This window comes from Acanthochromis polyacanthus, chromosome 16 (genome assembly GCF_021347895.1).
Source record: "Acanthochromis polyacanthus isolate Apoly-LR-REF ecotype Palm Island chromosome 16, KAUST_Apoly_ChrSc, whole genome shotgun sequence".
In the NCBI taxonomy this organism is placed as follows: Eukaryota; Metazoa; Chordata; class Actinopteri; family Pomacentridae; genus Acanthochromis; species Acanthochromis polyacanthus.
This window is the reverse complement of record NC_067128.1, coordinates 27,901,286-27,925,626: the sequence shown is the minus strand read 5'-3', so window position 1 is coordinate 27,925,626 and position 24,341 is coordinate 27,901,286. Positions and strand designations below refer to the sequence as shown.

Below are 24,341 nucleotides of genomic sequence, written 5' to 3'. Positions count from 1 at the left end.
CAGCACATCCGGTGGAGTGACACGTCAAAGTAAGAGCGGTAATTTCACAATAAAATTCTCTATATTAAAATGCATTGAAACGCACCTGAAAGGCAGAATAATGTATTTTCCAAAGTTACAGGGAGCCACGACAGAGGGCTGAAAGAGCCGCATGCGGCTCCGGAGCCACGGGTTGCCGACCCCTGATTTAGGCCATAACTGATTAAATATTGATCAAATCCATTGAAGCCCCGCCCCTGTCAATGGTATTTTGGCATCTATGAGTAATATGACAGCAGTTGTTGAAAACGAAAGTCTTCTGTACCCCCAAAAACAACGCCTATAGATTTAGCATGAGTTCTGAAGGACTTGCAACAAAGACAAATTTACATCCTGATGTTTGCCCTTCACTGCTGTTATGAAAGCTCTTACTTCCCCTTTACAACAGCTAAAAATAGACAAATTGCGAGGTAAGCATGGGGGACGGACAAGGAGAAGGAAATGTGCAGAGAGCAGAATATTAAAGTTGGTAAAATGTAGCTGGAGATGATAGAATATACCCAGACCTTACCTTGTATGCCAGGTTATTGTTTGTAAATTACAATGACTTCCTAATTAAAACCATAATACATTGCAATTTTGTAATGGTTGGCAATAAAGTAATAAAAACCCAACAATCTTCTACTAATGATAAACACTGGGGTCCAAAAGGCAGAGAGCAGAGCAAAAAACTGTCATCAGAAAATCATCAGGAAATTTCATAAACAGTCAAAAACACAAAAAGTTAAAATGGAAGAAGGGATATTTCAGGTTCTGCACTCAAATTTAGGAGAATTAGCGACACTGACTACGTTTACTTTGTAAAAAAGATCCGACTTCCTTGAGTTGTATCTTTTCACTGAAGCAGGTTTCAGATGACACTCAGGTGGATGTTCTTTCTGCTCATCAGCGGTTTGTTCACCCGTTATAAACATGGTTGTGACTCACGCTTCCAGCAGAACTTTGCTCACCACGTAGCTGGCAGTGAATACGGCATTGGAACTGAGTGAAGGGGTCTTAAATCAGACTGCTACTTTGGTGAAAAAGGTGCCAGTTTTCTGTGAGCTCATTTTTAGGAGGGCAAACAAGACAAAACACTTGAAGTGGGCGAAAACTTCAAATATCGCACAGTGGATGATGAGAAATTTGTGGCAGTAAACAGAAAGATGTATAGAAGATAAGACAAAAAAACAACCAAATTCCAACAGTGCTGCAATGTTTTTCAAAAATACAAATAAACATTGAAAAATCTACTACAACAAATCACCATAACAGGAAGCTACTGTAAAAATGGACAGCATGAATTGAACAGAAAATCAAAAAGCTTGTGTAGTCCCTGCACCTCAAATGCTACTGAAATTAAAGCTGTATTAAACTTGAAATGAATGCAAAATAAAAGTGACCTCAGTCGTGGTCTCAGACTAATTGTATATTTTATTTTCTATTTTTGGGAGATAAAGTAACTAACCTGACATTCAGTGAAGATCTCACAAAGTCCTAAATATGCTTTTACCAGATTAAACTTAGTAAAAATAGATTTAAAAATCACAAAATCTACTAGCTAGCTCACATTAATTTGTAAAATTTAAAGACACATCACTGCTAATGTAAAACCCTTTGTTCGCTTTTTTTGGAAAATCATTTTAATGTTAACTTAGGTAAAGAGCAAGACCAGTCACACTGGAAACATGTCTGATCAGTGCTGAGGGAAATGTTGAAAACGATGCAAGTATCAATGGTTTAGCTGCAGCAGAATATAGACAAGAAAAACCTAAAGTCTTACACAGTGAGCACTTTTATTGAAGCTATAAAGACAGTTTAGAGGCAGTTTTATTTCCTTTACAGGAAGTGCTTCTGGTCAAATTGAGTTTTTATACAGTTCAGTTTACTGTAGTGAAAAATTAACTCATCCTGGTGAGATTAATGACTTAATGATGCCAATGGATAGCATTTGTTGGATTAAGAATATTTATGATGTCCATGTGGTTTGTGCAGACAAAGAAAAGCATCTGAATGTCAAATGAAGAACAACAACAGAGGAAGGAATAATGGATCTTTATTCCTTTGGTTCAGAGGTTCCTCTGATGCCAAGGCCTTGACAGTTAAAGCTGTCAATGATAAACACATCATCAGTCCTACGGAGAGACGGACAGAGACCGCTGCTGGACCAGTACTGGACATAAATCTATATTTACAAGAAACAAAAGCAGCTTCAGCCGTCTACTTTGGCCACTTTTGCTGCCTGAACGTCCTGATCTTCCACAACCACCTCCCCCCTCCTCTTCTTCAGGCCCTTCATCTTCCGTGTCTGCAGCTTGGACAGATCCTGCTTCTGCATGTGCACTCGGCCAAACTTGGTACCAAAGGCATCGTGGGAAATGTTCTTCTTTTTCTTGGGCTGCAGTAGAAAAAAAAGAAGATATGGCAGTTTGAGAAATTAAGTTTTATTTTCAGATTTTTTTTTTTAACCAGATGTTTTGCCAGACATATGGGGTATTTTAATGATTTACTCAAGGATGCATCAACATTAACCCTCTGAACCTCAAACAAAAGAGAACAGTAAGGAACTAAAATAAGAAAGAATGAGTGGATTTTCAATTTTTCAACGATCCTTAAAATAATCATGTGACACGTGGTTCAGACGGGAATTTTTTTTAAAAATCTAAGTGTAAAATCCAGATACATTTTATCACATTGACTTTAATCACCATGTCCTGTTTAAAAAAATGCAAAAAATAAACCATTTACACTGTCCAGATTCTGTAAAAAACGAGAAATTCTGCATAACCCTGAAGCCATTAGTGACTCAGCTGTGACCAAGAGTTACGTGACAAAAACTCAGAGACCTTTATGGCTGAACTGCAATAAGTGTTTACAGAGAGCAAACAGGAGACAAGTATGGAAAAAAATAAGAATGGAAATAGTAAAATATTGATAGTATGTTGAGTTTTTCCAGTGTTTGAAACACCTGTGGGCACTTGGAAAAATGCTGCACATGTTGTTCCCAGATTTTTTCAAATTTTGTAAAATAAATCATCAAAGTAACTCAACTTATTTCTTTCTGATGACTTATGGTCTCATATAAACTACTGCACAATTGACATCTTTGACCCCTCTCTACTTCTAGTCGTGGTCAAGTTGTTTTCACAGAGGTGCAAGACTTCATATTAAAGCAAACAAACAAACAAAAATAGAGCCCACAAAAGCAAAGAATGACAAGAAACTGTTTGGAGTTCAAAGGGTTAATCAGTCACAAAGAAAATTGCCAATTTCTGGAGCCAACACCCCATTCACCCACCAATGACTCTCAAAAAACATCACCTCCCTTCATGATTGCAATTTTTAGAATAATGGCAGCTACATTTTTAGCTTTTTAGCATATTGGTTCACACTGTAACGCTGTACTGTATTCTGCATAAGTTTTTAAATTAATCATTATGTTAGCACAAAGTCTGTAGGCAAGCACAGCTCAGAAAGGTGAAAGCTGATAATGTAGAAATGAGCCTAATAAGCAGATAGTTCTATAACGGTCCTGGGGCCGAGCCTTTAAATCAACGCAAACTTATGTTCTTTCCTCTGGCGCCATCTTCAGGACAAACTTTAAACATCTGTATCATCCATTCAGAAACTGAAAGCATGATCTCTACATGTTTTCACTCCAACAATTTGGTATTTTGGTGTGCAGCTTTTAGTGCTCATTGCTGTGGATAAAATATACTTTTAGCAAAGTTTTGTCATGTGACTAGAATGATGAATATGGGTTACAGAACAAAAGAATTACAGATGTTCCAGTCTACCTTAAAACAGTAATGTGATCCATGTGGAAACACTAAAACAGATTTTCCTCAGAAAGATGGCTGACAAATTCCAGTCATGGTTTTGTGCAAAAAAAAAAAAAAAAAAAAACTCTTTACTCAAAAGTTATGCAAGTCTTCAGCTGTGTGGTTTAGACAAACGAAGTAGCCATCTTATCATTCCTCCTGAAGCTCTGTAACTGAAGATATCTCCTTGATTTCACTCACTCAGACTGCTGAAGTCCTAAAGTTTCAACTTTTTAATATATTTTTACTCAAAACAAGAAGCTAGGATTTTATCCTCCATCTACTCCATATTTTGTCTTTGAATTATTCCCACTTTCTGATCAAAAGAAGGACGAAGGAGTCATGTAAGATGTCCAGGAATTCTGTCTGGGTGGTATTTACCTTCAGGGCCTTTGGCTGTCTATGAGCTAACTTGTACAGGTCATCTGAAGCCAAATGTGTTCTTCTTAAGACAAAGTCAAACGACGGCCCGATCTCCTCCAGCTCGATCCGCGGCGTCCGACAACCAGACTTCTTCAACAGAGACCTGTAATCACACATTAAGACCTTGATCAGGAGAAGATATGAGTGGCTGGCATACATCAGAATTAAAAATCTGAATTTCTCCAGGAGAGATGAAAGCAAAATTTCTATTTCAGTACCTGTAGCTGCGCATGTAGATTTTCCCTTCCAGGGCAGTGAAGTGCAGAACGTGTTCTAAACCTGCCAGACGGACTGCAGACACAGTTGGACCTCTGAAGAAGTCTGGCACACAGCAGAGGAAATGACTGAGATCCAAACACTATTTACATGTGACTATCATCACCCTCCTTGAGCATCATGAGTGTATACCTATGAGGAGACTCTTCAGACGTTTGTGATCGTTGTCTGTATCAAAAGCTTCTCCTGCAAACACGAGCATCGGCTTTGTGCCTTCTGGACATTTACTGGTCTGGAACAGAAAAACAAAAGCAAAAATTTCAAGGCATAAGAATTTATTATCAGAATTCACCTCAATTATCAGAAGGAGGGATAGGTACCACACTCCTGGTATGAGGTGAGCCCAGAGGCCAAATATTTAATTTTTTATTTAAAGTAACAATTCTGCTGTCCATGCTTTAGATTTTAAGACACAACTAAAAGGATGCAGACAAACTCTGCATGTGGCCCACGTGTTTAAAAAGAGAAACTCAGAAAATCACTGTAGTCTTACCCGCTCAAGCTGGTTCAGCTGTTTTAGTAATGCAATAATTCCCTCTTAAATGTTGGTTTACGGTTTTTGAACTTGAGATTTAATTATCTGATCCTGTAAAACCATGCGTCGTAGATCGGTTAACTACTTGTGTGTGGTTTATGCCATCCAGAAGCACCAGATAAGATAAAGTTGTTTCAAACAGCCTTTTCTGCCAGTAGCACATATTCAGTTGTACTACAAAGTGCAACTGAGTGGAACAATAATCGCAATGCTTCGGAATGTTTACGCAGATTCACGTATCTGATGAATCACACTCTATAATTATATATTATTATATTCACATATTTTTCTTGAAAACTGCAGAAAGAATTATTAATGCTACTGAGAATCAAATTTATCGATTTTTAATGCCAATTAAGGCCTTAATTTGAGCAAAATCAACTTAATGACTATTACTGCTTTTTAATGCCCTGCAGAAACCCTGTAAATACAGTGGGATGAAATGAAGCAGACAGGAGTTGAACTGATCAAAAAATATAAAACAATGTCTGTAAATATGGGATTACTTTGTAAAAGCTGAAGCTTTGGGAGAACAGAGATGAAAAGGAGAGGAGATGAAATGAGCAGCAAAACTGCTCATTTCAAATGTATGAAATGTAATTCTATTTTGCAGCTGTAAGGATACTGTCATCTCACTGATAATGCAGATGGCAAATCCAGTTTCCTTTAACACACAGTATAACTGTATAACTGCAAGCATTACCTTAATGTCACTCAGGGAGACGTACTTCTCAATTCCAAGTTCAATCATATCGAGAACGTGGAAGTCAAACAGACGACCTGCAAATAGGAGACAATTACACACCATTGAGTCTGGAAATTTCTGCAATCAAAAGCATTAGAAAGACTTTTTTTTAATCAATATAATACATCAATATACATATATAGCATACTTTGTGGGCAAGTACTGGGCTACCTCTCTATTATCAAGAACACCAACAATCAACATGTGACGATCATAAAATACAGTATAAACATTCAAACACATAGAGCAGACATGCAATCTGGATAGTAGCTGCTGTGTTTTTCTTTAGAACTGAGAGAAGGTCAGAATTTACCAAATATGAAATTATTGGGCCTCTTCTTGTTGTGGGAGCCAAACAGAAACAAAGAGCAGTCTGTCTTCTTGGAGAAGAACTCCTAATAAAGTATTGCAAATGATTAGTCGTAAAACACAAAAATGTGAAAAAAATTCAGTAACAATGAAGCAATTGTGATCCACTAAACTCACCAGAGATGTTGAGTCCTCAAACGGCCGAGTAATGTTCTTTCTGGTAAAAAAACGCGTACAAACTTTAGCATGCTGACATTAACTATACTGAGCAAAGTTTCTGTCAGATAATTTATCATCACCCTGCTCTGTTGGTTATTTAATACAGCATCATCCAAAGTTTGTTAATATTCCAACAAAATTTGATTGCTTTTAAACTGAGATCAAAACACAGAAAAAAAGAAAAAAAAAGTAGAGATTGGCTTTCAGCTTTCATTTTACTTTTAGAACATTTTAATCTGCTGTTTTCAGATGCACAAATGTAAGTTAACAATTGAATGCCAAAGGGAATAAAAGTGATTTTGGCTAATATCTGCTTGTGAAGTCCATAAGATACTGATTAAATGAAACATTTGGTATCTTCTTTCCAGTCAATCAAGACAGCTGCCTTCAGTTGATGTTAGCAGATAAAATGCTTAACCAGGTGTAAATCTGGTGAGTTTGAGACTCTCCAGGTTTTGTCACTGATAAAAGTTGGAGAAAACGAAGCAGATACATTTATCACATTAGTGATTTCCTGGATTACTTACTTTTTGTACAGCACAGCATTGGGTTTCTTCAGGGAATACTGCAGGAAACACATTTGCTTCTATTAATGCACTGAACTTAAACTGGTCATATCAACAGCAGAAGCCTTTCCTGTGTTCCATTTACTATTTGTTTGCTTTTTCTAATCGGGTCACATTTTAAGTCTTGCAAGGAAAACAAAACAACAAATCAGGTTCAGGTCAACCTGAGGATACAAGCAGCAAACAGGGTTAATAAACTTTACTGTTAATTTCATTAACACGCATCTTCTGGCCACTAACCTAGGGGCAGCACCACATAATTGCCCTTTAAATTTATGTCATGCATGGGTTTATATCAAATTCTGTATCAGCAGTGAATTATTAAACTGTTGACTCTGTTAGCAATTATCCATTTTTTAAAATTGGATTTGTTTTGTTTTATTGACAATCAGCAGTGATTCTAAGCTATCCTACTGCAAGAAAGATCTAATAAAAGAGCTACTAAAATAACTATGACACAAGTTAACCCACGGTGTGATTCATCCATTTGTATAAAACTTCTCATGCCTGCAGGTCTTCCTCAGTATCTATGTCATCAGATTACGTACTATGTCTTTGAGGGCCTGTGTGACGGTCAGGCTGGTGTTCCCTCCTTTCATGATCATAGCGCTCTTCACGTCCTCCGTCAGTTTGGGCGCTCTGCTCTCCAAGAAGCGTTTCGAGCGTTTTGACTTGGGTTTTCTGAGAATACGGACAAACACATATTAAAAATGAAAAACCTTCGGTTTGTTTGAATGCTGCAAAAACAAAAAACTGTGCCAAACAGAAGGCTGCTGAAAGTCACAGCTTGTGACTCTTGTTATGAAACTTGTCTTTCATGATGTTTTCCAAACTTGTCTGGAGTTTGGTCGTTCGGTTTTATACTTCCTCTGGTTTTCCATCACTGAGACGACATGGTCTCTGAAAAAAAGATTCATCTGTCCTGATCTTTCTGATCTCTGGTATTAAAGGCATTAGAAGTTATCCTGCATTAAACATGGCTTTGAGAAGCTTTCAATTACCAACTGTTCTGAACTATTTTCAATTATTTTTCAGTAAAAAGGAAACAAACTAAATATTTTCCTTCCCACCTAACATTAGACTTATTTCTAGCTATATGAATATAAATGTTACTGGAGTGGACAATATTAGCTTATTGTAGATGTATTGATGTGGGCATTAGTGTATGTTGACTGACAGATAGAAACACCACAATAGGTTAGAGAACAAGGACAAAGTAATGTTCAGTTTTACAAACCAATAGTGAAGCCTGGTAACCCCCCCACACACACACACTTTTTTTTTTTGTTTTGTTTTTTTTCAACTTTGTCAGCACTAAATAAGTGCTGAGTTTTGGACCACCTGACTTATTCTACCCCTAAGGTGGAGTCGGATTAAATCATGTTATTACCTCCACCAAGGAGGTTATGTGACACCCAGCGTTTGTGTCTGTCTGTCTGTCTGTCTGTCTGTCTGTCTGTCTGTCTGTCTGTCTGTTAGCAAGATAACTCAAAAACGCCTGGGCAGATTCACATGAAATTTTCAGGGGATGTAGACTACGGTAAGAGGAAGAGCTGATTTAATTTTGGTGGCAATCCAGAAAGGATTCTGGATCACTTTGAATTTTTTAGTATGTTTAAGTATGTGGTCCAAAACATGACAAAAAACATCATAGGTTAGTATGTCGTCCAACAAATTGGAGCAAGTTCAGATAGCTCAACTGGTTAAGAAGGTGATTCGTAAACAGAACTGTGTCAGAGACGCAGGTTTGATTCCAGCTTATGATCCTTTACTGCATGGGTTTCCTGTTTTCCTCTCTATCCTTGGCGGAGGTCTGCACTCTCTGAGTGCTTTTCTAGTTGTAATTGAAAAGCACATAGCACTTTTTCTCTCTCTCTTTTTTTTTTAGATGTAAATAAAAACATAAACTGTCTACATGTTTTCATGAGCAAAAGTGTGCAGGGTTCAGGTCTAGCCATGAATTTAAGGTAAAGCTCCTGTACAGATTCCTAAAGACTGTAAACCACCTTTGAAGAGCTCTGGAAATAAGTTGCGCTAACTGTTGAACAATGCAAGACAAATAAATATAATCAACTAATAAATACAATAGTTATGGCTCTTCAAGAAGTAATACTCCTTCTGTATACTTATACTTTGCTGTCATGTATTAGCACTCTTTGTGCCTTTAGTGTTTTACTTATATACAATGTGTGATATGTGTGTACCACTGAATATTCAACTTTCCTTCAAAAGAACCTTATCATATCTATCTATCAATCATGTAAAACTACAGGTTATATAGATTTACACGTGTACTTCAATAATGCAGAAGCAATCAGCAACAGTCAAAATGCACATACAAGTATAAATCTAAGCAGGATTAGACTTTAACTTATCTTTCACATTAAATTCTCAAATCCTGCATTTCAGTCACTTCAACTGATAGGGAGCTATGGTTTTTAAATACATATCTAATACCAGTATACTGTGAGATTTACATTACTTTATTTAAGATAAGTCTGTAACTAAGATCCTATTACTTTGAAAGCAGTTTGAGTTAGCTTACAGACATCATGGTAGGCTAACTTTAGCAGCCTTAACATATCTAATTCAACGAGCACCAAACAAACTATAACTTTGAAGGAGATACATACAAAAATTTATACGCTGTGAAATCTGTCAAACTTACACTACTCCGTCCAATTGCGTCATTTTTGTGCCTTTTTCCCGGTAGGTACGGAATTCTCACGCTGCTCCACGTGAATTCAGACGGCGGAAGTCAACATTGTGCTTCTTTATCGATGGTGTTTGGCGGCGGTAGACTTCCGGTCACAGATGCGTCACTGCCATCTAATGTCAAACATGCATCTGCAGCACAAACTGTCCACTGGGGGAGCTACAGGACAAAGAAACTGCACTGAGAAGCTCACATACAGTATTGAACTGTACACTCCTGTATTTTATTAGTTAAATGTCAGATCATTTAAAATACTGTCACCCCTCTATAAGTCTACATGAAGAGTTTTTTTCTATAATGAGCGATCAAAAACAAGTACTTTAGAAAGACTTTATTGAATATAGAGTAACAAAAGTAGGGCATCAAACAAAAGTGAATACAGCAACGTTTGAAAACCTGTGATCATTGAAAGTAAATGGAATTCACCTGTGATTTTCAATTTGACTATGAAAATGATTTTAAAATAAGCCATGGACTTCTGGAACTTTCTAAGTTTTGGAACCATGGGTAGTTTCTAAAAATCTGTCAAATTACAACTGTAGCAGGCATCAGGAGGCGTAGAACAACCCATAGTACCACCAATCAGGGCTGCAGTGGTCATCCACCTAAAATGGCGCCACAGACAGTGCACTACTTGCACAATCTACCTCAGAAAAAGAGAGGCAAGTGCTTAAGATGTGGCACAGAGGTTATCAATAGAAATCAGACAAGCAGCTTAGACAGTGGGAGGGATAATGTTTACATCAATCTCTACAGACAAGGGCCATGAAAAACAACCTTGGTTGTTGTTGTTCGGGTGGAAACTGCAAGATGACAATTTGCTCACGCATTTCAAACGAAGCCGAATTCATTTTGGAAGTGCAGTCTTTGACTAATTGAAACCAAGATAAATTTGTTTGGCTCAGATGAAATCCAGCATGTTTGTCTGAACCTAGTGAGGACTGCTGTAGTGAATGCATAGTCCTGACAGTGAAGCACAGAGACTCGAGTGCAAAAGATGTTGGGAAATGGCATTTATGGATGGCACAGTGGAAGCCTATGGATACAACTAAATACTAGTTGAAGATGACTCTCAGTCTGCAGAAGCTTGGCAGAGGAGGGATATTCAAGCAGGGTAAGGATCCAAAACACACTAACAAAATCACACAAGAGTTTCTAAGGAAGAAATAGCGAAAACTATGACCTGGCCAAGTATGTTTGCTCACTTGAATCCAACAGAATGTCTCAGGGGAAAACAAGTGTAATACAACTCCTCCATCAAAGAATAGCTGAAAAAGTCTCTAAAGAATAACAGGACATTCTTTAGTCTTACATCGAAAAAAACATACATACAAAGTACTAAAAAATAATTTCTAAAATGTGATATTGCACAGGGATGTACCCTCTCCTGTTGTATCCTGGAAGTCTGAACCTCATTAAGAGCTTCACTCATCATGCCCACGGTTACAGAGGATAATTTCTTCAAGAAACTAGTTTCCACTTTTATTTTCAGAATTAAAAATCAATTTTAATGGCAACAATACTTCTGATACTATGTTTTGTTTTACGATCGCAAACATGTTTTAACCAATCTAACTTAAATATAGAGTAAGTACTCATGTAAATCATGGATGTTGTAGTAGACTGAAAACATGTCCTTCGTTCTGTGGCTACTCAACCTGTGGAACCCCTTAACGTCAATAGAGAAACATTATACACTCAAAGTTCTGTTATCTTAAAAATGTGATAAAATACGGAAAAGTCTGTCTGCTTTTCTTACTAGTACTAATGGTCTTATGAAGGTTTCTATGGAGCTCAATGAAGCTTAATTTACTATTCTAGCTTACTGCCATATTGAGTAACATCAGAGCTTCTTCTGAAGGATTTTTCCAGGGTAGTTTTTTGGGTTGGAAATGTCCATAGCATTATGGGAAATGTAGGATCCAGTGTCTTTGAAGCTTGACACATACCAGGGATTGAAGTCTTGGTTTCTGCTGCAATGATGTCTTGAATCTGCCGCAGCATTAAGAGTGCAATATTAACTCAGCGGAGTTCCCCTTTAGGAGGCAGGAATTACATTTTGGTGTAATCTGATTACTTTCTGATGTGTAGGCGGTTTCAGTTTTGCTTTTACATACATAGGAATATGTCAGTGAGGATGTTAGAAGATGTATACCATACAAGTACGCTTTATCCAAGTAGGCTCTTTTGACTCCTAGATTTATATTTGTTGATACTGACTGTCTAAGGTGGTGTGATGGAGGGTTTTTTCATTTATCTCTAGTGCTTTGAATTAATAAAGACTTTAATTACAAATGATACATAAAATCTTTGTTCTGGATAAAAATACTTCAAATAAAGCAACACAGCGACTGCACAGATAAGTATCTTTTATTTAAGCATCAAGCTCGTAGCACAGATATATTTAGCACATCTTGACCATCCAAAGAACAGCAAAAGAAAGAATTAGAACAGCAAAGTTTCTCCTCAGTACATCCTGCAACTGCACCCTCTCTCACCCGGGGGGGGGGGGGGGGGGGGGGGGAAGGCTTTTCTGGCTTTCCCTTCCTTAGAAAGATTCACAAAGGAAAGGAAAGAGATAAAAATATATAAGAACATGATTTAGTCAACTTGTCATTCTTTAACTTCAGAACAAAGTTGTTTTGGAACACAACAAAATACACATTTGGACACAAAGGGAAGAAAGAAAAAGAAAAGATTGGTCCGCAGCAGAAATACAAAATATTTTTTGCATAAAATTCTATTACAATTCAACTGCAAAAATACATTTTGAGTTCACTGTATAAAAATAAAAACAAAATAGCAATGATCCACACCAACAAGGCTAAAATGTACTTAATCCAAAGACAATTAGCATTGAAATCCTTGAGTATGAACAGTGCTAGTTTCAACTCTTAAATAGCAGATCACCCTGTAAAAGTCACTTGACAGCAAGTTGATGTCAGTTCATGTAAAAGCAGATATTGGTCCTCAGGAAATGAATGAAACCACTCCAAAAAGCCATAAGAGACAAACTAGAGGGAGACTATTCCAAGTTCCAACTCTTACGTGAACAGCTTCATTTACTGGTCCAACTAGCATGCCAAGTGTCTCAGGTGATTAAAAAAAATAAAATAAATCTGCACATATTTAGAGAATAGATCGTGCTGCATTGTAGTGTTGAAAGCAGGTTAACACTCCTGCCGTGTCTTCAAAAAAAATTCAAATTGCATCCTCTGACAGGAGAAGAAATGCAAACGCCACTAAACTGAACGGCAGGCGGTGAAGACAAACCTAACCTGCTTTCAGCACTTTTTAAATGCAGCTTGAAACAAGATTAATTACAAGTTAACCCGACCCCTGAAAGAAAAAGAAAAAAGTCCCCGCCTATCCAAAACATCAGGATGCGGCAGTTCCAACAATGCTTTCAGCTGGTAAAACAAGAGGAAGGTGAAGCACACAGACCTACTGACGGGGGAAAAAAAAAAGGAGGAAGAGACGGCGCTACACTACACTGTCAAGCAACACGGCACTAGCAGTCACATGCACCATAGTGTCACAGGATTTTCCCCCTCTATGAACAAAGGGCATTGATGCAAACAAAAAAGAAAAAATAAAACTGCTAGGGGAGTCACATTTTCGACTGATTCACTGCAAAAAACGTCTGGCCACAATAAATTTAATAAAATGGCAGTTTATGCAGCGGTTACATGTGGAATGATCCGGGATCACCCTGGCATGCTCAGACTGGTGGGCCTCTATTGTGTGCTTACAGATTTCTGTATGGGGCGGAAAGAGACAGAGAGAGGATGGATATTATGTGGCAAAAAGAAAAATGCTTTGCTGGGCAACTAAGCAAAAAGTGTCCGATTCATTATTTCCCATTCAGAGCGCAGCCAGGAGGGCCGGCTCTCGACAGTGTCACGGTTCTGGGGCCAGTCTGACTCTGGTGGTGGTGGCGGGTTGGGCGGGGGGGTGACCTGCTGCCAGCCAGACAATGACTGGTCAGCAGAGGGCATTGTGAGCTGTGTGGATGAGGGAGGGAGGCGGACGACGGTGGGGAGGGGGAGGCATGCTCTCCTGGAGTCGTACATTCAGCTCAAACCTGGTCCAGGCTTTTCTCTAGAGACATGTACATTCGAAAAACGGGTGGTCGCTGCACGGTCGGTGCTACATTCAGTTTGAACCAATTTGGGTGAAAATTTTGATAGCTGAATGTGACTGGGGGAGGGGAGGATTTTAAAGACCCAGAAGCTTCCTATAGAAACAGAACAATGTGTTTCAAATCATAAAAAGTAAAAAAGAAGCACGGGTCTAACAAGGTGCGCATATAGACTGTCCTAAAAGAGTCATATGCATACGTTGTCCAGACATAAAAGCCTGTCAGAAACACTATGATTGTCGAAGTGGAGGAGCACAGGGGAGTCTTGTAGTGAGAAAAATAAAATCAAGCTTCAAAGCCCAGCAAAGCAGAGATCTTCTGCTTTAGTGCAGTTTACAGCAACCAAAGACCACACACTGACCAATAAGATGCAAACCTTTGATCCAATAGTGTAACATTCAACAGGAAGCATGGCATGTGTCCCACTGACGCCAAAAAGCTCACGGTGACTTATACATTCAGACTTGAGACAAGAAGGTCATCCTTCTTTTCGTACCATGAATAAACAGTTTTGTTTAAAGTGCACTCAAATACTGGTTGTGATTCACAAATCCAAACTGTAACACTAGAGAGTTAATTCGTTGCCGTGGTCAAATTGGAAGTTTTAACTAATGGACGAGCTGATCGTAAGAGGCAGACGGATCTGAGCATGTCAGGGCCCTGGCCTAGTGTGGGCGGAAGCCTTGTCTGTGGGGGATGAGGGGGGAGACCTGCAGGAAATGACCGTTGTACTGGGCACAGGTGGACAGCCTCAAACAGAGCGTGTTTAATTCCTCTACATGCACTTCAAGATCACAGCAAGAGTGAGCTAGAATATCGAAACAGAGAAAAGAGCTTTCATGCAAGAGATCTAAGTCACAGGTATAACAATGCAAACAACTCAAACTGGAGGTTAAACGAGGGGCCGCGGTGCCGCCAGGAGACTCAGGGCGACAACAGCAGCAGAGAGGGAGAAGGGGGGAGGAAGAGGAAAGGGAAGACGACAAGCTCTCTACTGGGGGGTGAAGCTGGCTGCAAGGGAGGAGCCCCAAAGGGACTCCTTTCTTTTTGCGCCTCTTCATCCTCAACCCTCAGCTCTGCTGGTTCTGCTGGCGGTTCTTGGTGTAGCTTGTAAAGACAAAATTGTAATCGTTGAACTGAGCCAACTGGCGATCGAGACGCTTGTAGCCCTCGAGTTTCTGGGCAGAAGAAAACACGCTGCGACATTTGGAGCTCTGCAGAGGCAAACAGAGGAAAAAATAGAATTTACTCAGTGGCACTTTCAATTAAAATCACACCAAGTAAAAAGAAGCTTGTGTTTTAAAGCACACCTGATTGACAAAAAGCGTAGTCACAAATTTTCCTGGTTTGAACACCTCCACAACCTTCCTGACCAGATCATCGTATGACGTCTGGGAGAGGTTGGTTTCGAAGCTGACGTAGGAGAACTCTGGCTCCGGGGTGATGTGGATGGTCCAGTAAGTTCCCTGCAGGAGACGAATAAAGCCACATTACAGAAATGTTTAGGCAGCCGACGTCACACAGACTCAGAAAACAACGAAGGGTCACTCACGTCAGTCTTCATTCCATTCATTGAGTATCCACAAGGGTTGAACATTGTGGCATCGATCACAGAACCTGGTATCAGGTCACAAATTCCACTCATCTGCAAGAACAAAAGAGACTGTCAACTAACAACTTTCAAACCTTGGTGATCATGGCTGATCACATGTGGCAGCAAGCCCAACTGGATTCTGTGAACAAGCTTCTCCTCTCACAGCTGTGCCTACGTGTACTGAAGCGACCATACTCCGACTTTGACATCTACTTACACGAGTGACTTCACTTGCAGAAACACCATCTTTCATGTAGAACTGGTCCATAATAGCTGGATCGAGGTCGCTCATCAGAACTTCCAGCGTCTGATCCGCATGCTTGTTCTCCCAGTAGTCTGGTAAGTCCAGGGTGAACAGGTACCTGTGAGACACAAAGGGATCGAATGACTCTTTTACCATATTAGGATGACATGTTGAGTTAGTAGGATTTGTAGAGGATGATCTGAACATGCTGTAATTCTGAAGAACCAGAGGGCCAACATTTTTTCTCCAGTATCTCATAGCTGTTCTAGATGCAGTAATTATCAGTGCTAAATCAAAAGTCATTTAGCATCAGCTACAATTAGCTGCTGGTTCATTTATCTGTCCAGAAACACAAAAATCTCTACAACATTTTACATTATTGGAGAGCATAGTTCTGTTTTAATTTGTACTGCATAAATATCCATTGATATGAGCTACATATAAAGCTTTAGCCAGTGTGGATAACGTGATGCTTACCAGCAGTCAGAGTTCAAACGTCCCATACAGTAGGCTGCACCATCTGAGAAAAAACAGGAAATAAGTATGGTTTCATTTGCATCAAATTTCTCAAAATGTGGAACTGCATGCTTAGTGAGTTGGATTTTGGGTTTTATTCTCCATCAAAGCATAAAAACACAGACATGCATGAATGCAAATCAAAATCATCAGCTCTGTTCAAGGTTTCTGCAGGAAACACAAAAAGGATATATTTATGCAGTTACACTTAGAATGCTGTTTAGTGCCCATTTTATAGCCACACTGCACCTGAAAAATTCATGGTCAGCACTTCCCTGCGGTATGAAACAGTAATTGTTAATGATTTATAAAATATTAAAGCATAATCCACACCTGAATAGGAGCAGAAAATAGATGGATAATGGATTAGCCTATTGAAAAAATAAATAATCAATTCAAGGACAAATTTTCCATAATGTTTGGAACTGCATTGCTAGGGGCACTTTCCTGCCGTTTTTCCACTCAAATAGCATTTTAGAACTGATGCTACAGCCTTAAGCAAAAGCAAATGTAATTTAAAGGCCCATTTTGAGAAAACTGAATTCAGTTTTTTTAAAAAAAAAAAGCTTTAAGGCAGGCAGATGCTCCGTATCGCTTCTAAAAATAGCTTTTCAGCGCATTCTTGTAAGAGAAGAAACATGTCAAAAATGGATGTATAGCATACTTGGGAAAATCTGGCTGAGAAAGTCGACTTCCTCCTGGAAGTTTCGATGAGGGAACTCCTGATGGGTTGGCTTCATAAAGTTTTTGCGGGAGTAGAAGAAATTCTGCAAAGAACAAGATGAAAAACAGAATTCAATAAGTGCCATGAAGCTGCATCAGCTCCAAGCATCAGGGAAAGGCTACAAAACTTGAGCTTTCACATGTACATAGTTGTTAGGCGTTACACATCTGCAGACGTGTGTCTAACCTCGATGGTATCGAAGCCGCAGTATTCCCTGGCGAGTTCCAGCAGAGGCACCAGTGCTTGCAGTAAGAGGGTGGTTCCACATGTTTTCAAAATGAAACGTCTCTTGGAGACAAACATGCTACTCTCACTGTATATGGGGAAAAAAAAAAAAAAAACCACAAGGAATGTGTTTACCATCTGAAACAAACAAACACTGATTATCTGGTAGTTTTGTTCCACCTACACGCCACTATCCTTAAATACATATCTTTAAAATGGTCAAACAGCTTCTACCAGTCGAGCCGATACTGAGCTGTCAATCTATATATCTGTAGAAACCCTCTGATGGCGATGTAAGAGGAGCTGCAGCAGAATACTTCAGAAGTTTTCACTTGTCACATAGATGCTTCAGCTACACAGCAGAGCAGTAATTATAGGGACTGTACACTGTAGTTTAGCACAACATGCTTGTGGGAAACCTCACCTGTCTGATACCAAAGTAGGTCTAAAGAGTTCATAAAATAAAGCATTGTAGTCTGATTTACACACTAGGAGAGGTGGACAGATAGAGAAACAAAAAGTGTAACATCACATAACAAAAAGTTAAACTTACCAGAGAAGTTTCACTCTTCATTATTCACAGAGTAGTTTGCTGGCTTTAAATGAAGCCTGATATCAGATGAGCTATAATTCTATCAGTAATGGTCCCATCAGATATAATTTAGAAATGGAGTCTATACAGCTTGTGATGTACAGTATTTGTAGGTCTGTCTCATCGCTTGAGACGGTTGCCATCAATGACAAGCAGCTTACAGGTCACCACTGTCTAATCCTGCCTGCCTTCTAATCAGGAAAACAGGGTAGATGTCCTGTAAGTACAGAACAAACACTCACCTGAGTATATAAGCTTCCTGCTTGTCCGTCTTTGTCACACTTATGATCAAACAATGCACATTCTCCAGAAGTTTGTCCCACTCAAACCTATAAAGATAAAAAGAGAAGATAACATTTAGTATTTTGCCAAATTTTATCAGCTTGTTTCAGTTTGGAATTGAACCCCGCTACAAGGTACTTTGCTCTGTGTAGGTGTGCTGCAGAGTAATGTGTGTTTGCATATTGGCTCTGGTTCATCATTCCTGAGAAACTGAAAATGACAAGCTGGAGCAGCCAGTGCTCTCCTTCACAACAGGCTGCTTCTTGCCGCTGCTCCTGCTGCTACCTCGCGCCACCACTCAAAGACAGCTGCAGTGCAAATACAGCTGCGTCACGTTCTCATTACAACCTTGGAAGAGCGGCCTGGGACCATTCAAAGCTCAGACCGGGCCGCTGGAGAAAGCTCGCGAGAAGTGCAGCGCTCAGTGGGGAATTTACCAGCAGCCGATTTTGCATGGTTTACACTCCCTCTGAGAGACGAATGGGGCTGCATGAATCGGCAGCCTTTTTCTGGGGAACATGTGAACGAGAAATGAGCCTCTGTGACTAACAGGATGGTGAGCAGCAGTGTTCTAACTGCGAGTGACAACACCGGTTAGAGAGCAGGTGCAAACTGCAAATAATTTTCTTGCTGACTACTTTTTTTCCCTGCTCACCTGTTTTGCCTAAATTTGCACCTAACAAAAATAAATGCAGTGAAACTCAGTGGGAAAAAAATATCACAAAATGAGGTGACGGCTCACTTCTATATAGGCCTCCACACAATTTGAAATGCCAAAACCTCAAGATAATTTTAAAAACTGTGAGCTGAAGGTGACTGGGTGGTCTAAGAGGCCAACATACAACTAAAACGCACAAGGTTAAGGTCTGGCTGTGGACTGCCGCCCCTGTTTGATCACCACAGCAAAAAAAAAAAAAAAAACAAACAAACAAAAACCACAAACAGAAAGACACATAGATCTGACTCTGAAGACCAAAAAATATATATATACACACACAAATATTGACCAAGCTACAAGAATGCCATATTTATCAAAGTATCTCTGATTTTACATCACGTTTGCATTTGCACTGCCTTGTTGTGTGCCATTTGAATGGAACCCAAACCACTGACAGCTGGGTATGACTTGTAGTAGCTCGTTTAGACACCATTCGGGTAAAGTCAAAGCACCACTCCACCGCAGACATTTTGGCTCGTTTCTTATCATTCTAATTAAATGGCTGCGTTCCACTCAGGTGAATAGTTCCCGTCCCCTCGATTCACCTCTGCTGGCTCAGTGTCATAGCTTGTGCCTGTAACGTATGACAGTGATTCACGGTTCATTCAAAATGCTTCACCTTCACTTTTCCTGCAGCGACAAGTCAAGATGTCTGCCAACAGATACCATTCTCCTGAGTCATATGCAGAAACCAACTTTCTTCTGGTTAGTTCTGTTTGGCCTCAAGCTTCTAAGACATCACGCTGATAAAAAGCACACACACACACAATTTAATTTGCTTCCCACAAAGAATTACATAACAGGATACAATGCTATACTGTAGAGTCAACAACCAGCTTACTTCTTGATCATGGGCTGATTTAGACATAAGGAAAGTAAGAGTTTCTGGAATTTGTGCATGTGTTGTATGTTTATCAAATACAACTGAAAACAAGACAAAGATTTGACCTCTACTGGCCTTACTGTATACATGGTATATTCTTCCTTTAATCAAGCATTTAATACAAACCCAGACACAACTTTAGTCATTATCCATTTAGATAAACAAACCTAAGCGCCACGTGTATGACGCTGTCCACTTAGTGTTTTCTGATTCACCCTTTTAACACAACGTGACATCAGAGCTGTTGCAACATGCCGGCTTCCCAGCTTCATACCAGAGGGACAACGTTACCGGAGACCTAGGTCAGCTCCCGTTTCAGTGTGAAATGCACACCAGAGGCTATTTCTGGTCGCTCAGCAGGATCAGCTTTTCCACAAAGAAACAGAGGTCTCCAGGAAAGGACCTGGTAAAGATTAGATCGGCAAATTCTACCAAGGAGTTTTCATTAACACCCAACAGTGGTGGGTTCATGAGGTTCGCAGAGATTCTTGGAATATCGACTGCTTTTGACAAATATCTGCCAAAGCAGAGCTTGACAGCAGTGTTGAGACATTTTGGAGTGTCTAGATGTGTTAGCGCTGCCTGACAATCACTAGAGGCTGACCGTACACAGCCGTTGAGCCCCAAGGAATGGCAGCAGAGGTAATGTGAGCGAGCTCCACATTCGTGAATCAGATGCCCTTGTGGACTTATTTGGACATTGGCTGACGTCCAGTGAGCCTGATCCACTGACAGTGTCCCTCTGAGCCGTTAATCTGCCCTCTGGCTGTAAATTAATGCCAGTCCTCATTCAACCGACTGGCCCACACATTTTTCTTAAACTGACCTATGATCTGGTTAATGACCAGAAAAGTCACTCATAGTGGCTGCCAGGTTGGCCTTGAACCTTGTCATGTACACATAGTTGGAGAAAAAAGGCGAAAGGACGAGGTACCAGCTTCTAAAGGGATCAGATAATTCAGACTGAACAGAAAGTGAAGGTGAAGTGATTTTTTTCAAGCACAGAAGACAACACATGTGGCAACAATCAACTCTTAGCTTTTAAATTAATTGCCTGCTACTATATTCTGATTCCAGCTTCCCCAGTATGACTGTTGTCTGATTTCTTAGCTCCTCTATAAAAGCAAATTGAAAATCCTTTGGTTGTGCACAAAGCAAGACCTTTGAGGATGTCATCTTAGGCTTTGGGAACAGTTTATCATTTTCAGCCATTTCAAAAGCCAAAATGCTAATCAGTCAATTTGGAATGTAACTGACAGTGAACATAATTAGTCCTACTGTTAACCAGCTGTTGTCATTGTAAATCATTATTCTGTCAACATCACTATCAATTCCACTCATGCTGGAGAATGAATACCAAGCCCAATTCTGAAGGCAATTTTATTCAACTCCTAACAGGAAACATTTACTGCCCAAGTCACATTTAATCCATTTACAACCAGTTTTACTCCAGCTGGCAACAGATTTTCATAGTGCCAGTAAGAAACGGACTTTTTGGTGTTGCACAGGGGCAAAGGTCATGGATATCTACATGTCCCACAACAACCACCTCCTTTCTTTGAATGCAAATCACAGCAGGGAGACCCTCCAACCAATCAGAGAAACTGGGAGGGGAGTTCCTGCATGTCTGGAAACGTGACAGGAACAAGGACCACGGGGCAATTTTAGTGGAACCTACCCAACAGGTCTTGGAGCTTGCCATGTGGAGGGAAGAACTTCCCTATCAGTCATGGCAGCCGTAAAAAAAGAAATGCTCGTAGATGACTCAGAAGCTCTGCCATAACACTGTCATAAAGTGTCACTGAGAGCATTTGAGATCCAGCCAAAACCCCAAAGCCACTCCTCTGTTAACAGCAGCACATATCCTCCTCTGGTTGTGCATAAACTGGGACCGATCTATGACTTGGAAGGGCGTCCGTGCTGGGGTCGCTGCCACCGAGGCAACACGCGGTGACGACGGACGACCACATGCTTCACATCTCCACAGAGGGCCCCCTCTCGTTGTTGAATGACGTAGAATTAAATATCCTGGCCATTTTCACCAATAAAACAACACAATTTCAACCAAACGTCCCGCTTTGCCATCTAAAATATGGAGCTTAGCATGATGTTAGCATCTCGGTTTAATTCAAACCCAAAAACCCATGAGGGGGGCAATAAAACGCGCATAGATGGGGGGGGGGGGGGGGGGGAGGATCAATCCCGCCTAATATTAGTATAAAATGTCAGATAATGATAATGAAAACAGTCACTTATTTTAAAAAACACGCCAGACGTTCCGAGTCATATAAAGAGCCAGAAAGCAGCAGCAGCTTGACATTTTCTCCCAGGAACTAGCTAGACTTAGCTAGCTAACACTGGCTGCCAACTTGCTGTCAAGGCGGCTAAATACACAAAAGCGTTTTTATCTACAGCTCAGCGTAACAAACCAGGCATTACACCGACACAACGAAATGTTAATTGTCATAAATTCCCAAGGTGAAGAATGAATGACTCAGCTCCGATGTACCATCGTTAAAGGGGAGGTGGCCATTTTCGAATGACGATGTTGGCTAGCTTACTAGTCTCAGTCTGGTTTTCCTCCTAGCTAGCTAACTAAAGTTACACTCCTTGTTGCGGAGAATAAAATGTCGCCAGAAAACAAGAATTTATTACCCCCAATTCGCTACATGACATGAATGAATTGAGGGAACGACGCCAAGCATGTGGCCGGTGTTTCCGCCAGCGCGACCGAGGTCTCGCACTCCACCACGGCACAAACCTTGGGATGGTGCGGAGGTCCCCGGTTCCTTTGGTCTCATCCTGCCGGGAGAACCACACCTCCAGCAGCTTCTCGGTCCCCTCGAAGAAATGTGCACCGTTATCTTCCATCATGAGACGACAGACACCCAACACACACACACACAAAATATTAAACGTCGCTTGTAACGCCTACAGCTTAATTAATCCTTCCTCGATCGGTTATAATTTATTGAGGTACAGTCCTTCGAGCAATTCCGGATGTTTATTTTCTTGAGTTACCGTCTTCCCTTTTGCAGAGAACACCGTTAGCGAGTGCTAGCTAATATCGCCGGCCATACTGTGTAGAGCGCTGAATGGTGAACGCGCGGTGGTTTTATATGCCAGCAGCTCCTACGTCAGCAAGGCGTCAAGCCAATCGAGTTGTAGGACCACAGTTTGTGATGTGTGATTGGTCTAGAGACCTATCAATCATAGCCGAAAGAGGGGTTTCCTCACGTGACGTTGGTTACAGGCTACTGGCTCAATACAAAAGATAAAACACTGTTTAAATTATGTTGTTGAAGGACATTATAATAATATTAACGTGCCTTACGTTTATCTAAGTCTGTGTTTATAAATATCAGACGATTTGTCATACAAATATTACATTCTACAGCTTCAGTGTTCTTGTGTTAAGTGTTTCTCTGTCATTTGTTTTACTTCTGTTCAAATGGACTGCATATGCTATTCCAGTCCCATACCATTGCAGTACCTTAATACATTAATGTACTGTTTTCATTCCCAGCAATTACATAATTTTGATTCTAAATTATACATGTAGCCAGTATTTCTGTGCAGATTCACGGTCATGCAGGTCACAGTACCTACACTTAGTAAGTGCTTGAAGTGTCGAAAGCAACTGGAGGTCTTGTTTTGGTTGTCGAAGATGTCTCTTTCAAGAGGCTTCCTCACTCCTAACTGACTCACAGGGAGTCCTAGATATTTATTCTTACCTCTAAATCAATGAATGGCTTTGAGCCATGTAATTTGGGGTTGAGAATAAATACCTGGGACTCCCCATCAGTCAGTTAGACTTGAGGAAGTCTCTTGGTTGAGAAGAGAGACATCTTCAAGAAATACAACGAAGTCCAATTGCCTTCTACTAAAACACTTGGGATTACCATGCACTGGTTGAAACAGTACTACATACAGAATACATTTTCCTGTTAAAAAAATATTTTAGGCCTCCATTTGAAAAAAGTTACTGCAATTGCATTTTATCATATTGTATTTCATTGCAAACTATATTGTTGATATTGCATCCCACGAGTGCTTTATTAAGAACACCAGTGCAATATATCGAATCCAATACATATGTACCAAAATTTCTACATTTAAAAAAGTTAGATATGTTTAAGTTGTGTTGAAGTTGTCAGAAAGTGAAAAGAACTATTCCTAATATTTACCCCATCCATTAAAGATACATTTGGGCAAAATATTAGGAAGAATTTTAAACATATTGCAGTCCAGTAAACTACCATCATTCATTATGAGCTTAATTATATATGTAAAGAAGAATTTCCAGAATCAGAATCCATTTTATTGCCAAATATATTCAGATTTAGTGTTTTGGTACGTAACAAACAACAAAGAGGAGAAGAAAACAATTCAGAAAAAAGATTTAATAAAAAGCAAGTGCAGCAAATCAACACTACCATAAGAATAATACAAATATTTAAAAAATTATTTAGGTTATTGCCTTTATGAAAGCATTAAGTAATTCAAAATTTAAAAGGGAGTGTTGTTAATAAAGTGACTGATGAGTATATTTATCAGCAGCTTTGTAGTACAATCTCCATTTAGCCAACATTTTGAAAATAACATATTATAGTTTCAGTTATGAGTGCTGCACTCCTAACACATTATAGTGATAGTAATACATATTATTATTGTCTTATTTATTATTATTATTATTATTAACAACAATAATAATAACAATAATAATGACATTTTTGGGGATATTTATTTACATTTTTAATCCATTAAAAAAAGCGACAGTAAACTCCAACCACC

The 24,341-nt window shown here is 39.6% G+C and overlaps 2 protein-coding genes across 2 annotated transcripts; both read right to left on the bottom strand.

Annotated features, from left to right (window-relative positions):
* Positions 1 to 2,057: 2,057 nt before the first annotated feature.
* Positions 2,058 to 9,718, bottom strand: rpf2 (ribosome production factor 2 homolog). The gene is made up of 10 exons (XM_022216416.2): positions 9,581 to 9,718; positions 7,461 to 7,593; positions 6,874 to 6,911; positions 6,305 to 6,344; positions 6,132 to 6,213; positions 5,777 to 5,853; positions 4,671 to 4,770; positions 4,481 to 4,583; positions 4,221 to 4,365; positions 2,058 to 2,416 (listed from the first exon to the last, which is right to left on the bottom strand). Exons 1-10 carry the CDS (start codon positions 9,601 to 9,603, stop codon positions 2,231 to 2,233), a joined length of 927 nt encoding a protein of 308 aa, XP_022072108.1. The 5' UTR covers positions 9,604 to 9,718; the 3' UTR covers positions 2,058 to 2,230.
* Positions 9,719 to 11,980: 2,262 nt separating this feature from the next.
* On the bottom strand, positions 11,981 to 22,647 carry amd1 (adenosylmethionine decarboxylase 1). The gene is made up of 9 exons (XM_022216408.2): positions 22,309 to 22,647; positions 17,907 to 17,993; positions 17,034 to 17,160; positions 16,788 to 16,890; positions 16,085 to 16,127; positions 15,581 to 15,725; positions 15,322 to 15,414; positions 15,080 to 15,235; positions 11,981 to 14,983 (listed from the first exon to the last, which is right to left on the bottom strand). The coding sequence occupies exons 1-9, from the start codon at positions 22,419 to 22,421 to the stop codon at positions 14,840 to 14,842; spliced, it is 1,011 nt and encodes a 336-aa protein (XP_022072100.1). The 5' UTR covers positions 22,422 to 22,647; the 3' UTR covers positions 11,981 to 14,839.
* Positions 22,648 to 24,341: the final 1,694 nt, after the last annotated feature.